The sequence below is a fragment of the Asparagus officinalis genome, chromosome 7, assembly GCF_001876935.1.
Source record: "Asparagus officinalis chromosome 7, Aspof.V1, whole genome shotgun sequence".
Lineage (NCBI taxonomy): Eukaryota > Viridiplantae > Streptophyta > Magnoliopsida > Asparagales > Asparagaceae > Asparagus > Asparagus officinalis.
The window spans coordinates 79861769-79877452 of NC_033800.1; the positions used below are offsets into that span (position 1 = coordinate 79861769).

Genomic DNA, 15684 nt, shown 5'->3' on the forward strand with positions numbered 1-15684 from the left:
CACGAGCGAGATAGGGTTTGAGGGGGGTGTCGGTCGATCACGAGGGAATTAAAGTGGACTGCACGGGACTACTAGTCCCGTGCAGATCGGTTTTGCTCATTTTTTTTACACACGGTCGTTTTTGCTGAATAAATTTAAAAAACATGTGTTTTTAAAAATTTATCCTTTATTATTCACTTATAGTGTAGTAATCTACTATAGTAAATCTTGGATCCTACTTTTACTTTTGAGTATAGTGGAGCAGATGCGTATCCAATCTAAAACCCGACCCAGGCCGATCTGACCCAAAGCTTGTCTCGCGAACTCGACTCTCGTTGGCACTCTCGAAACCTAAACCTTTCGAAAACCCATTTTTTTCCCTCCAATTTCTCTCAATTTTCATCGACTCCTTCACAATCTTGGAGCTAGGGTTTTGCTCTGTTTCTCTCTCGCTTCTCCCCTATCCTCATCATGTACGGTGGCGGTAAGTTTCTTTCGTATTCGTCTCATCTTCAACAAAACCCTAGTGATTCGGGGTCTTGAAGGCTAATTTTTTGGTTATTTTCAGACGAAGTCTCGGCTATTGTGGTCGATTTAGGCTCCCACACTTGCAAAGCTGGGTACGCTGGCGAGGATGCTCCGAAAGCGGTGTTTCCATCGGTGAGTGTGTTCACATTTCCTGCATTTTGCTTATTTTACTGTCTAAACAGTAAATTTTTTGATTAATATTTTGAATTTGTTGAACTAGTCCATATAAATCATGATTTTTGCTGGATTAAAATTTTGTGTCTAATGTTAATGAATTGCCATTAGGTTTTGTCAAATTAGACCCTAAATTTGTTCTTGATTGTACATTTAAAGCCCCAGATCTTCACAATCCAAATCTATTAAGTTTTTAAAATAACACTAGCTTGTTGGATTCAGTTGATAATTGTTACCATATTATGGTTAAACTCTTGAAATTAATATATTTTGGGTGTTGTTTAGAAATACGGAGATTTGGAGGTCTAGATAAAATCAAGGAAGAATTTAGGGTGTAATATGACAACACTCTATTCTGAAGGATCGTATTTAAAATAATTTAACAGATTTATGGTTGTAAACTAGAAACAACAAAATTTGGGGGCCTGATATATCATTAACGAAGAATTTAGGGTCCAATATGACAAAAACCCTTGTATATGATGTTCTGAACTGCAAGTGTTTAAGTGCCTGCCTATATGCTGTACCAACCTTATGTATGTGAACATGGTTAAGTGCAACCATTGAAGGGGTTCTACAAGTTATTAAATTTTGAGTGCTCATGACTTATTTATTGATCTGGTCTCGTTAGGCTTGACTTGAAAGAACCTAACAGAAAAACCTAGGCGATCAGTATTTTATGGATTTCTTATGACTCTTGGGTAGATAAATTGAGTCCATTGCTCTGTGTTTGTTTTCTGGTTGATGAATGAGTTACGTGTACATGAAATTTCCCCAACCTTTTGGATCTATCGGCCTGTTTTGATTTGTAGGGGGTGAAGGGAAGTTAAGGGAAACTGAGTGAAGGGAAGGGAAGGGAAGGGAAGGGAATTCCCTTCCCCTTGGTTACACCCCAATTTGGGGGGTAACAATTTTTATACTATTAGGGGGTGAACCAAGGGGAACTAGGGTGAATTAACTTATTGTGTCTGTTTTATCCTTTGTTTGCTTTGAAAGGAAGTAAGGGAAAGGACAAGAAAGTGAGGGCTAAATTCATTTTCCTTTGATTCTCAATTCTCTAGCAAAAGGATAGCTTTTGGGTGGGTAATTTTGGTGCCTTCATATCCTTCACGTAGTTTTCGTGTCTATATTAGGAGTTGGCTCTGACGGCTACATATCATAGCTTTTTGTGAGTATTTTTTTTTTGTAATTAATCAGCTATGCCTTAATCAACACCATTTTCATGATGGTTTATCTACTGATGAGAAACGACTACTTCTGAACTTGATTTCATGTCTTTCCATTTTTTTCATATATAAGTATGTGTTTGGGATTTATTGTCAAGTGAACCTCACAGCTTTCTTCTTAGTTAATTAGGTTACCGGTTTAGAATGAGTCCATGTGCGTGCGTTCGTGCGGGCACCTGAATCTGTTTAATATTTGTTTCTTATAAATATTTTTTTTTTCTGATGATTAATTTGTTCCATCAAGGTTGTAGGATCAATTGATCAAATTGAAGCTACTGAGGATGTCAAAACTGAGAAGGATGCTGAATCCAATTCAGATTCTAAGAATGGTGTAAAACCATCTGAATCGGATAAAACAAAGGCAAAACGGAAACTGTATGTTGGCTCTCAAGCCCTAGGTTACAGAAGAGATTTTATGGAGGTCAGATCTATTGTTATTTTTCCTACTCACATAGCTTGGTGGAGAACAATTTGTCTATTTCTTTATTTCTTCTAATGCAATCATTTATTTAACAGGTGATATCACCTTTTAAAGATGGAGTTGTTGTTGACTGGGACATTGTTGACAATATATGGGATCATGCTTTCAGGTGGGTGTCTCCTATGGTGCTAAATTATCTCAGTTGCTTTACTAGTGAGATGTTATTATTTGATGGGTCATTTCTTTTCCGCAGACATGAATGAAACACAATTTTGTGTCACTCATCACTTGAACTGAGATAGGATTTAAAGTATTATTTTCTTTTTATAATCATAATTGAGGCAGGAACAAATCCAGAATATATCAGAACCGCGCCACCGAGCACATAAATTGGAGGCAAAAATGAATAGTAAAGACTAAAAGTGGACTATCACCGTTTTACTCAAGAAAAAGAAAATATAGATCAAGATAAATTAGGAGAGGAGTTAGATAAGAATAATAGGGATATAATATCAGAATAACAATTCCTGAAGGATAAAGAAATTTGAAATTGTTATCAAATTAGAAGCAGACTTTGTATAACGGGATGAGAAGGGACCTTTTTTACATCCAAATTAGACAAGAAAGGCTCGCAGAGAGCTTGAAATTTCCAATTTCATAGAAAATTTTGGAGGGCTTGCAGAGGGGAGCAAAAAGACATAATAGTTTGAAGAAAATAAATCTTACTGTAATTACTGTGTCTAATGAGTAAGTTTGTTATCTGAAGTGTTATCGCACTTTATAAATTCTTCATATAAAAATTCCCTCAATTAGGAATGACAGCGGAAACTATTTATAAAATATCCTTTCTGGACCCTTTTTTAGAAACATATGTAACCCTGATCCGGTCCAAATTGCTCTAGTTTTTGGTCAGGACTTCGCAAGTACATGTTAAAAAGCATACTTTCCTTTCTCCTGTAGCAGGGAATGCTTGAAGATTGATCCTAAAGAGCACCCTATGCTGCTCGCAGAACCATCTTCAAACTCTCAACAACAAAGAGAAAGGTGACATCTTCATTTGCCAATGTGATCAAAGTTTTTATTTATTTGCTTTTTCCCATGAGTTAATTTCTGGCGAATGTATTAGTTCTGCAATCTGAAGCTCCCGATTCTGGATTGTTTATTATTTGTTCCATATGAAGGACCTTACCTTCTCTTATTTTTTTAACCTTACCTTCTCTTATTTTTTTAATACACCTACCACTGCACTCCTGCGTTGCATTCCTTGTGGGAAGTTTTTCTTTCACTTGTTTTGATGTCTAATATTGGTCGTTCTGGTAGTCTGCAATTGCGTATTAGCTTCCGACAACAGTTTGATTCTAAATACCACCAGTTTTCAGGTGGGTATGAATATACGAGGGTATATGTTTCAGCTTAACATAAAAGCAACTGCACTCAAGTGCAAAATAATTACAGAAAGAAGCAGCTGCAAGCTGTAACTTTTCAATGCTTTTCTTTCATTTTAACTGAATTTGCAACAACAATGTTCCATATCTTCTCTTTTCCAAATATTGTGTCCATTTTTTGCACTCAGATACCTTCTTCACTTTTTGTTCATTGGATTTGTGATGTGACAAGATGTGTCATATCGTTCCCATTTGCAGGCCCTTGCAATCCGTGCTTTCAGCCAATTTTGTTGGAGGTGCAATTACAGCAAAGCAATTTTTTTTGTGACCGCAGTTGCGATGCAAACCAAGTATCTCTTTACATTAACTATATGGATTCATAGTCAATTAGAAATGTATTAAATACCTTTTGAGTTTTTACCAAGCCTGAAGACTTGAGAAATAGGATAATTAGGGATTGTAAATAATGAAAAACAACAAAATAGACCAAACATTACAGGATAAATAAAGGGTATGTCACGTCACAGACTGAGCTGGAGAGTGAAAGTGTTTTTAATAGTTTAATACAAGCCATATTCTCCTTGAGTAAGTACATATAAAGATGACCATGGTCTAGCGAACTTGTTTTTTATGTAGGTTTACCATTTGTTTTGGCAATCAAGTTAGTTGTGAGTCGTGTGACCGATTGAGGAACAAAGAAAATTGCTTAAGTTGTAAGAGGGAATTACAAGTTTTGGATCAATTAAGTTAACCCCATTAAATCAGAGATTGAGTCAGAAAAGAATGCAAATAATAATAAAAGGAGCTTAGCTGAGGCCATTTAATGCTTCTTCTCCTTTTAGGAGGTTCAGGGTCCAAATTTTCCCTTTTGAAGCAGTTAGGGTATTATTAAATAAAAAACCCAGGTGCTTACTACTCCACGCCCATTACACTACCAAAGTCACTGGTTAATAATGCGTGGAGGCTGATTTATGGTAGACAATTTTTCTTTGTAGTCACTTGCAATGCAGGAGAACCAATTAGATTTTATTAAAACAAAAACTCTCTTTTATGAGTTTTCACCCTTCATGGGAACTTTACTCCTGCATAGAGGTGCTCCCCTCTCTCCTCTCATTTGGGTTTCTCCCCTCTCTCCTCTCATTTGGGTTTCTCCCCTCTCTTCATGCACGATTACATGAAGAAAGGGTTGTTGGCCTCCATTGTGGGGGAGGAGGAAGAAACTTAGCTAATTCTGGGAGGAGAGTAGAGGGAAGAACAAATGAAAATTCTGAGGTTCATTCAATCTAAAGGATAAGGCGTACTTCAATTAATTTTAAGTTTTTAACAAAGTCATAACATGATAAGCAATTCATTGAGTTTGTATTTTTTACATCCACAGAATAATGGACAATTCATCAGTTGTATGTGCTGCATGTTTTAACATGAAATTACAGAAAGGGTGAATGAGGTCTTGAGCAAACCTGTATGCAAGTTAGATGTAGTTTTCTTTAATAAATAATATATTTCATGATAGAAACTGCAGTGAAACAAGAACTGCACAACTTATCCCAACAGATGGTATATGGTTCATGTCTTCCTTCATAATGCCATTGTTGCTTTGATGCATATTGCATACATCACCATTTGGCTTTTTAAAATGAGTTTTGCTTAATGCTATTTTCATACAAATCAACAAAACGTGCCCTCTTTTTGAGTTATATAAGGCTGAATTTGCATTCATGTATTTTTTTTCCTTCAATGTATTACAGGGCAGCAGAGCTCATGTTTGAGAATTACAAAGTTCCAGCTTTGTTCTTAGCAAAAAATGCTGTATGTTCCTTGTGCAAACTGACTTTTTATTGAAATGTTAGTTTGTATTTTGTGCACATTATAATTGCTTATACTATGTAGCTTTTGTAGTCTTCTATCTAAAAATGATTCCTTGGTTGCCAGGTCCTCACATCATTTGCTTCCGGGCGGGCTACTTCTCTCGTTGTTGATGGGTAGGGACTTTTTCTGCTTTTGTTTAATTGTTCTACTTGACATAGCTTCTTTATTATTTTTAACCGAGGAGCTATATTTACCGATGAAAGGTTTATTTAATTGCAATCTGGAGTTTGATGTTGTTATTCTGCCAATCCAATGATTTGTATTTGTTTACCATCTGAATCTTCCAGTTTACTATTCTAAATGGTTTTTGGCAAATGTTTAGTTACTGGAACCATGAAAGAATTGGGTACCCTTGTTGTGCTGTATATGAATTTTTCCTTGTATATAACTCAAGGTTGCATAGGTACGGGTGCAGGTATGGGTATGGGTGGGCGTACGGGACACGAAAAATTTGAAAAAGATAGGGTACGGGGACTCAGTTGAATATAAAAACATTTAGGAGACATTGCATATTTATAATTTTAATGGTATAAAAAATTTATGTTTTGTATTGATATTTTTATTCTCACATAGTTTCAATCTTTGTTCCAAACACCTTATAAGGTTTGGTCTCTCTCCCCATTTATAGGAAGACAATAAAGAAGTGAAAAAAATCAAGTCAATATATCCAAGCATCTCTATAATTCCCCATTTTCCACAAAATGACAAATAATAAAACCCTCCCAGTAGCACTTGGGTTCCCTTGTGCTTGGTCACATGGGATGACATCATCCTCTTTAAGTACTAGTGGAAATTCATATAGCCAAAAGGCCAAGGGCACTCTTGTGATCCTTTTTTTTTGCCTACACGACCCCTTTTTCCGCAAACTGATAAAATCTCAATCCAAACACAACAAGCCTCATCTTCCTCTTCGAACCAACAAACCCGATGGTGCGTGTCCCAATCGTTTGGGTGCAGAAACGTATGGCCATACGTGCCCGACACGGGTACGACAGTCGTAGAGCCATGTCGTGATATCATAAATATAACTAGTGGCAGATTCATGATTTCTGGAAAGTGCTGTCATTACATTATTAACAACTAAAAAGATTTACGATTGTCTTCCATGCGTTTTCATATTTTGGAAAAAGAGTACATAATCACACCACTAATAACACTACCAAATACATCATTCTCAATATATGTTACTAATCACAGGTTTCAAATATATCATTCGCAAATGTTACTAATCACAAGTTTCAACTATACTATTCTCAAATATATGTCACTATTCACTAATCATGGATTTCCTAGTTCGGACATTGAATTGTTGGATGAGTTTTTTAGTATGAAGTTTGAGCGCTGTCTCTCCTGTAACACCCCCATCCTCCCGTCCCCCCCCCCCCACCCCCCACCCCCCAAAAAAAACAACACAAACACACAACACATTTTCAAACTATCCCAAAACCCTCTTAAGTTCAGGCGTTTTAGGAGACCCCTTCAACACTCAACATCTTAAAAAAAAGATGCCATTAAACACTATTTTCACATGGATGGATAAAATTACGTTAAATTTTTTTTTATGTCTGAAATGTGGTTTACACTTCTTGGAGGTGTTTTTGAAAACTATGAAAGTTGGGGGGGGGGGCGGTGGGTCTAAGAAAACCCAAACTTAAGAAGGGTTTGACATGCCTTGAATATGATGCTTACCATATCTGTATCCGCTTAACAATCATGGATACAAATATGGATATGTCTAAAGACAAATCATATCCATGTCAGCTAAAATCGGATATGTATACAGATATGCATGCAGAAAAATATGCGAATATACATGCGGATTGGAAATGGATATGAGAAAACCATATAATATCCAAAAAATATAGTTTGTATGATACAAGAGAATTCATTAATTTGTTCGTTATATCAGAAGAGCTAAGATTAGATCTCTTGATCATCAAAATTAGTCTCAAATCCATTAATCTAAGTATTAATACAATTGCATTGTATGATCAACACATATTTGGATATTTCGGATATGAATCCGGGTATTTCACTATACAACCATATAACATGGGGAAGATTTGGTGAAATATCAATGCCTCATATTACTCGCCCAATGTGACAGATCTATCTTAAGTCCCATCGGTTGTAAAATTACTGCTTGGCATTTGACAACATCAATATCTCAAAGAAACATTTTAGATTATAACGTGATTCCAATTTTAAGGATGATGTTTCTGTGGTGCAAGTGTTGTGGAAAAATCAAACAGAAAACTTTGTTGAGTGATTACTTTTTTGTTGTTTCATATTCTCCTGGAAAGTATCTACAAAGCCTGTTTAATCACTAAGTTAGCATTTGTTTATTTCTTGTTCAGTGGAGGTGGATCCACTACCATTGCTGCAGTTCATGATGGGTATGTGCTTCAGAAGGTATTAACAGCCTCCCGAGATCTTCCCCACTATGTTTATCATGCATTAAGTTAAAATAAATTTCAGTCCTACAATTTGATAATGAGTTGATACCATTTTCAGTATCTTATGGACTGTTCCCCATCATTATTTCTTGAATTTATTCCACAAAACTTATGCTTAGCATTTACCAAGCATGTTAGATATCTTAATCCAGTCTTTTCATGACCCACTAGATCATGTGGATGACCCCAAAGAATGTTAATAATCTCATGTTAACTCTTATTTTCTGACCTATATAACTAAAAACCTTTAGATTTATTGAGTCAAATTATTACATGATCTTGTTTTGTAGATCTTTTATTGCAATACAAATATCTTTTATCTTTTATATTAATAGTATGTCACAGCTTGTTGCAATAATAGTTAGAACACCCTGTCTTAAACTCCTTGTTCCCAAAAAACGGATCTATGCTTCTGCATTTAAAAGGAATCAGGAAAGAAACTCAATTCCTTACACAATGTTTTTGAAACCCCCTTTAAACATGTTTTGAGCTTTTAAGCATTTCTTTTCAAATGTAATGTAAGAATACTTTAAACATGTTTTTAAAACCCACTTTAGTCATAGACCTTTTGTAATAAACGTATTTATTGTTCTGGAAAAATTAAAATTAAGGTAAGAATATGAAAGAAAAAATATTTATAATTGGATAACCCAATATGCATATAAGTGAACAAATTAGGTGATGGGCATAAGAATTTGCCATGCATTCTTGCACACAAACGCAGCATTTTTACATTTGTTTTTTTAGAACTAAGCCATTTTAAATGGCACTTGCTGGATATCTGATTTTTCGACAATTGCAATATTCTTTTTCTACTATTTTGGATACCGTTTTCTCTTAGATACCGTACTAAACATGAATATGTTCCATTTTATTTCTCTTGCCGTGTGTCGAGTTGCTAACTGTGGTTGCAGTAGACTTTATTATTTACAATTACGAAATATTAAAATTAAAATGAAGCATTTTAGTTCAGATTAAGCTCCTATTATATTTTATGAAGCTTTTACCTTGAACTTTCCATTCACATGCAACTTTGTTTATAAACTTGACATCGGGTCCCCTTCCTGTTGTGTTCGTATTTGTGCCTATATGTGTCTGCAATTCCATCTAGCTCGTTAGTTTAGTCTATCCCTTGAAGGTGAATGTGATTCCCTGCAATTTATCTTCGAAGCTTATCACATTACACGGGAAACTTTATCATGTAGGTGATTCATGGGTTTTTCTTTGTTGCATAACAACTTAAATACCATGTACACCTTTAAGCACATGTGAAGTGTGTTAGACCCTAGAGGGGGGTGATTAGGGTCTTATGCTAATCTAATCCGATCATATGCCAATTAAAATTAATTAACAAGTTATCCTAGCAAGTATGAAATACAACAAGATATATGGGCTAGGATAAGCAAAATGAACAATGAGATATATTCTATATGATAAAAATATATGCAAGGATATATAAACTAACACAAGGGTGAAATAAACATAAACAAGATAGTGGATGAAATAAAATGAGCAATGCACAATTGGCGATATAAGATAAATACAAAAGCAAATGCGTCAATGACAAACTTAAACACACTCAAATGATCACGGAGTTCGGACCTTCCGTCCTACGTCTCCGCTCCCTACTCCCGGGGAGAAATCCACTATCACAATCCGGTTTGGAAGCCGAAACTTCTACACACTCGGTTTTCTAGCTAATCAAAAATTCTACAATTCACACTTGCAAACCCACTCTACACCCTCACAAGTGTTGGAGCTAGCCGTGTCTCCCTCAAGTGCTCGGTTACAACCTCTCCCTAGGTTCGTCAACCGACGCCACTCCTTTTGGGACGATCCCTGACTCTCACCACACACTCTTCTCGGTGTACAAGTGTATTACAAAGTGATCTCACGATTAAGCACAATACAAAGAATGATTGTTCTCTAATATAGATGAGAACACAATAAAAGCTCACACTCAATTGTTACAACTCTCACCAACCCAAATATACTATGTATGTAAATACAATAAGCTCAAGTGTGTGTGTGTGTAAACAATGAGTAAATCAAAATCAAACTAAACTCAATACAAATGCTAGCTTATGGAAATATAAATCAAACGTATAAATAGCTAGATATGAGTTTAGAGATTCTTCTCTGAATAACAAGATGGAGAGATGGATTAAAAAGAAGCTCAAACAATGTAGATGATCTCATTCACTTGTGAACCAACCAAAAACAGCTTTAAACCAAACTTAAATCTCTGTTAAAACTTTTTTAAACTTGTTTAAAACATCCTATTGGTTGCTGAAATAGAAGGGGGTTTGGGGGTTTATATAGGAAGAGGAAGCAACAGCAAAAACCCCAAGGGAAAAGACCAAACAGCCCAAGAATCAGAAATTTGATTCTGTACCAAAAGAGCCGTTGGGATAAACGACGGTCGACCGCGACGGTCGACCGCGAGCAACAAAAACAACAGGAAAAGCTCCAGAGACTTTGGTGGTCGATCGTGGCGGTTGACCGTGGGAAATCTCGAGCTCACGGTCGACCGCGACAATCGATCGTGAAAGTCTCTGCTGCCCACTGACGAAAGAACTCAGGCGCGGTCGATCGTGACTGTCGACCGTGAACTGATATATGAAATTCCAGGTTTTGAAAACAGTTTGTTGATTTTAAAACACTGTTTAAAAATATCAAATAAATTCAGAAAAATATAAAACTTTGGGGAATGATTGTAGACATGATAATAAACATGCTACAAAGACTGGTTTGCAAAAAGAACTTCCCAAATGTAAATTATCATCATTTTATGAAATAGTCCAAAACACGAAAATGTAAACATATGAATTTTAACATTTAGGCTAAACCATGTTTTGAAACTTTGCACAATAATTATATAGACTTAATAAAATATGTATATGATTATTGTTAAGTCCAAAAACTAAGAATATAATATTTTTACAAATACAATAGAAAATAAAACATATGAGTATGTATATGAAAATATATTTGTTTCATATCTAAGTAGTTAAACCAAATCACAATAATAAATATGAAATATGTAATTTCATATTTATAAACATAAAAACCAAAACTTGTGTTGTATATATATATATATGACTACATATATATACAAGGAAACCAATAAAATATGTGTGTATATGATATTGAGCTTAGAGTATCTAACACACATAATAAAAAACCTAAACTAGATTACCCAAGCCAAGCTACGTAACGTAGCGTCGTGGCGTTTTGTAACGTAGGTTATTTTGTTTAATAGCTTGGATTGCTTTTAAAATAATTCAACGGCTGTGATTGACTCTCCCACTTCTCATAAGTTATTAAATTCTAACAAAACCCTAACTCTTACTGTCATCGTCGTCTCCCGCCGCCCCTTTCGACATCGTCGTCCTCTCCCGCCATTCAACTTCTGAAATTAGCAAGGTAAATACATAATACAATCTTGAATACTGATAATCAGACTATGTTTCACACTTAAAACCATAAAAATTAATATGTGTGGAAGGGTGAGCTTGACTTGTTCCCCGAAGTTTCCATTGTTTTACTCTTTAACATGATTAGCATGAGAAATTTGATCTATTTGGTTGGAACACACGATGTTAGGTTTCGGTTAGTTATTGATCTATCGTCGAATTTCGCCCTTGGATTGATCGTTAAGGCAAACACGGTTGATTTTGTTGTGAAATTGTGATCATATATTGATTTGTGAAATTAAGAATTGCGATGATTATTCATATTTTTTATTTTGAATGTTATATATCTATAAATTATTTAAATAATAATAAACTATTTAACCTACGTTACGCTATGCGTTATCGCTATTGTAACCTAACCGGACGTAAGCGTTACGCTATGCGTTATCGCTATTTTCAACATTGTATATGACTACATATATATACAAGGAAACCAATAAAATGTGTGTGTATATGATATTGAGCTTAGAGTATCTAACACATAATATAAAAGCTAAACTAGATTACCCAAGCCGATCTTGATCTTCAATAAGCTTGACTTGTTACACTATGCGGATGAAGCTGAACTTGGATCTTGAACTTGAATTGCATAAGCTTCACTCCACAATTCCGCCAACCTCCTTTTGATATCGTCGTTGAAGTGTTATTCCATCCTTCAACATATTGTTTGTCTAGAATAAATATAAAACACAAACACTAGACAAACAATATTAGATGTAAATTGTTTGTAAATCATCATCAAAACAAGAAGGCCAACAAAGTAAGTATTCCCGCATGAAATATGCATTAAAATGGTTTCTGCTATGTGATAATTTCCATGAACTTAAGTATTTGTTGTGGCTAGATTTTTTGAGAGGAAGAGAGAGGAACTCAGAGAAATAACTATATACTTAAACATGTTCAAGCAAGAGCAATTTTTCAAGGGATGACATTCTAAAATAGTTGTATCTCAGGCCGTTATACCTAATGCTGGATGATACTGTGTGGACAAAATTTCATGTTGAACAAATTTTTACATGGGACAATCATACCATGGGGGAACCTGAGGGGTTCCAGCTCTTGAGTCAGTGGGAGTCAGCTATAGCATTCATGGATCCCTCTATTGGGGGGGGGGGGGGGGTTGCATTGTTGTAAAACTCCTCCAAGCGTAACTTCAGCGAATAGTCGACCAGGAGCTATGGTAACATGTAACTTGCTAATAATAATTCTTATAGCTTTCTAGAATTCGTGGGAGCAAATCTTGTGAGAACTTTATCATTAGTTATGCTTGAGTGGAGCAATCTTATGAGGAGTGACCTCCTAGAGAGGTTTTCCCTCGGAGCGTTGTACTCAGTACTTATCCACCTACAGACAGATTAGTCTCTCTTGAAAATATCTTAGGTAGGAGTTCTGTTCCAAAAACTAGGAGGGTGCTTGCCTAATGTTGATTGTGACTTGTAAAACATTCGTCTTTTATGCTTTGGAGTTTAGTGTATATAAATGTGTTAGTAAATACATATATCTGCATGTTCAGTTTGTTACGTCTGAGATGTCCCCACAGGTAAAGCAAACAAAATATGTTGCACAGTGTTAACCCATTAGGGCTAGAGAAAATATCAATCTACTCTGGGTTGTGTATGTATATCAGAAATGTTACGTGAAATGTTGTCTGTGAATTTGTTGCTTACTAGGTCCCAAATGTCTGACAAAAGTAAACTGTCAAAGTAAGAATATATGTAGAATGTGAAGACATTAGAGCTAGAGAGACATCCAGTTTCACCGTGCTTTTTACTTTGTGCAAGTTTCAGGTATATGTGATTTTGTGGCAATGCACTTTGAGATATAGTATATGTATCTTGTATATGATGTGTTCTTGTGCATTGCACATTACAGATTAGTTCTATTCTGTAGAGGTTGAACAACGACCTTATTTCATTTCATCAGTTTGAGATTATATTTGGAGATCAGACCAGAAGTTTCAGGTCCAAAGTTGGTCCATTGCTTTGGCTAAAATTGTAAGGTGGATATATTGGACTAGTCTGGGCCCTTTCAACTTAATTCACTTAGTTGTACAAAACTACAAATTCAAACTCCTGAGTTGACAGATAATTAATTAATTTGTCTACATAATTCATTTTGTTCTAATGAGCTTATAATTTATAGCTTGTCTCATCTCTTATCATGTTGGTTATGTGGCTGTAGGCTGTGGCAACATCACCAATTGGAGGTGAATTTCTAACTGATTGCATGATGAAAAGCTTGGAGAGTAAAGGAATTGTAGTAAGTAAAATTTCATGGTGCTTATGGTTTCATAGGATGATATTATGACTGACAGTTTGGTGTTTTATATCATATGTAATCTTTAGAACCTTCTTGTAGCCATAACTCGATCTGTTTTTCAGTTGAAGCCAAGGTATGCTTTTAAAAGAAAGGAAATACGCCCTGGAGAATTTCAGGTAACCTTCTTGCTGAATACGGAATTGGTATACAAGGTTATTTCTTTCATCTCCATGTTGTATCTTTTCTTTATAATTTAATATTAGCATATCTCCTGTTAGCGGCTAAGATGACTTTGATGATGGCATAACATGCCAATAGCAAATTACGTTATCTTCAATGTGCAAATTTATGGGATGAGCAGTTTGATAGCCTATTAATAGTAAACAGGTGATGTGGATTGTAGGAATTGTATGAGCTGCTTGATTGTGTGGTTTGGTATCAGATTTGAGAAGAAAACAAGCCTTTAACATCAACATAGCTGCAGCAACACTAGATAATCACTGCAACAGCACGATCATGAGTTTACAACTGTAATGAGGGATGTTTGTGCTAAGGTTTTTGACGGAATAGTTGCAGTTGCAATAACAGGGCAGGAGCAACAGTTGCAGGGTGCAGAAACAACAATTAGCCTGGCAGCTAGGGTTCAGGGGTGAAGATAAATTGACATTTGAACTGACAATAATGAGGTTCAGTCCAATCTCCTTTTGAAACCAAGAGGTGCAATACCTTTACATGTAACTAATTGACCCATGAGCTTTAGTTGTTCAATTGTGAGCTAACAATATACAATACGCAAGCTTAATAGTCCAGCTAACATAGACCTTTAGGAAATGTGGATTTCAAATATGTCACACTTGGAAAGGTAGAATAATGAGAACACAGGAATTTATAAACTTCAAAACTGTAGGTTTTATCCCTCTTGAAATCTGGTTGGTGGTAACTGACACCATATCAAAACGCACTCCCCCAAAAGCTTATGCTAATGGTTTATGGGCCAACAAGATATGTCAAGTGAAAAATGCATGCAACATCGAAAGAACTTCGATAACCAACTTATTCACAGTTAAATTTTATTAACATATGATAAGTAACTTAACTGTTGGATGGTGGGGAGTGTGTGTATGTGTACATTGTAATTGGATTTATGATAGATTCACTGTGTACTAGGCTTTCAATTTAGTTTTACGAAAATTTTGCCATCATCGTATAATTTTGGCTCATGCCCGACTTCATTTCCTAACTAAGTTGCTTATTTGATAATGAATTCAGATTCATCGATTCAATTTTCATTTCAATAGTGGAGAATCACTAGTTTTCTGACATGTCCATAGAGAGAGATGAGTTGTGCAAATTAGGGAGGTGAAAGTATTAATGTCAAGTTAGACAGATCAGATATGGTTAGTTTTTGAATGAGCAATAAAAGTAGTCGTTGCTAACTTAAGAAAAAAGATTGGTCTTAACAAAGCTGAATGGAGGAAAGTCTGTGTTAGACCCCCAAAGTTTGAGATAATAGTTTTTAGAGAAATAAGTCATGTGATAAATGTGTGAACTGTGATCTTGTGTGACATATGAGTCAGCACAGGGGTTTCCAAATATAATTTACCATGCGCGCGATTCATTCTTCTTTCTCCATATCAGCCGCTTTCCTTGTTGAGGTAGTGTATCTGCAGATGTTCCTGGTTTTAAACTATCATATTTTGCGTTTCATTATATATATGCTATATGCTAACTGCATGTAGTATTTGAAGATTTTATATTTTCACATGGTTCTAATGACACAAAATTAATCAATGAACCTGAAAGTTCTCGTTGTTTATGCTGGTCTTACTTTCGACTTTTGGTTTTTCCCCCAGACAGTAGATGTTGATTTCCCAAATACCACAGAGAGCTACAAGTTATATTCTAAGGTAG

At 35.5% G+C, this 15684-nt stretch overlaps 1 protein-coding gene across 2 annotated transcripts in view; it reads left to right on the plus strand.

Annotated features, from left to right (window-relative positions):
• The window catches only part of LOC109848781 (actin-related protein 4), a 31203-nt gene continuing 15798 nt past the window's right edge, over positions 280 to 15684 (plus strand). Inside the window, exons 1-11 of one of the 2 annotated variants that reach the window (XM_020418452.1) lie at positions 280 to 463; positions 548 to 639; positions 2152 to 2328; positions 2424 to 2497; positions 3289 to 3372; positions 5462 to 5522; positions 5646 to 5695; positions 7940 to 7994; positions 13696 to 13773; positions 13896 to 13949; positions 15627 to 15684. The exon at positions 15627 to 15684 is cut by the window's right edge and continues 72 nt beyond it. In XM_020418452.1, coding sequence (XP_020274041.1) covers positions 451 to 463; positions 548 to 639; positions 2152 to 2328; positions 2424 to 2497; positions 3289 to 3372; positions 5462 to 5522; positions 5646 to 5695; positions 7940 to 7994; positions 13696 to 13773; positions 13896 to 13949; positions 15627 to 15684 — 796 coding nt within the window. In that variant the 5' untranslated portion in view covers positions 280 to 450. The remainder of the gene's footprint in view (positions 464 to 547; positions 640 to 2151; positions 2329 to 2423; positions 2498 to 3288; positions 3373 to 5461; positions 5523 to 5645; positions 5696 to 7939; positions 7995 to 13695; positions 13774 to 13895; positions 13950 to 15626) is intronic. The other variant, XM_020418453.1, reaches the window with a different exon arrangement.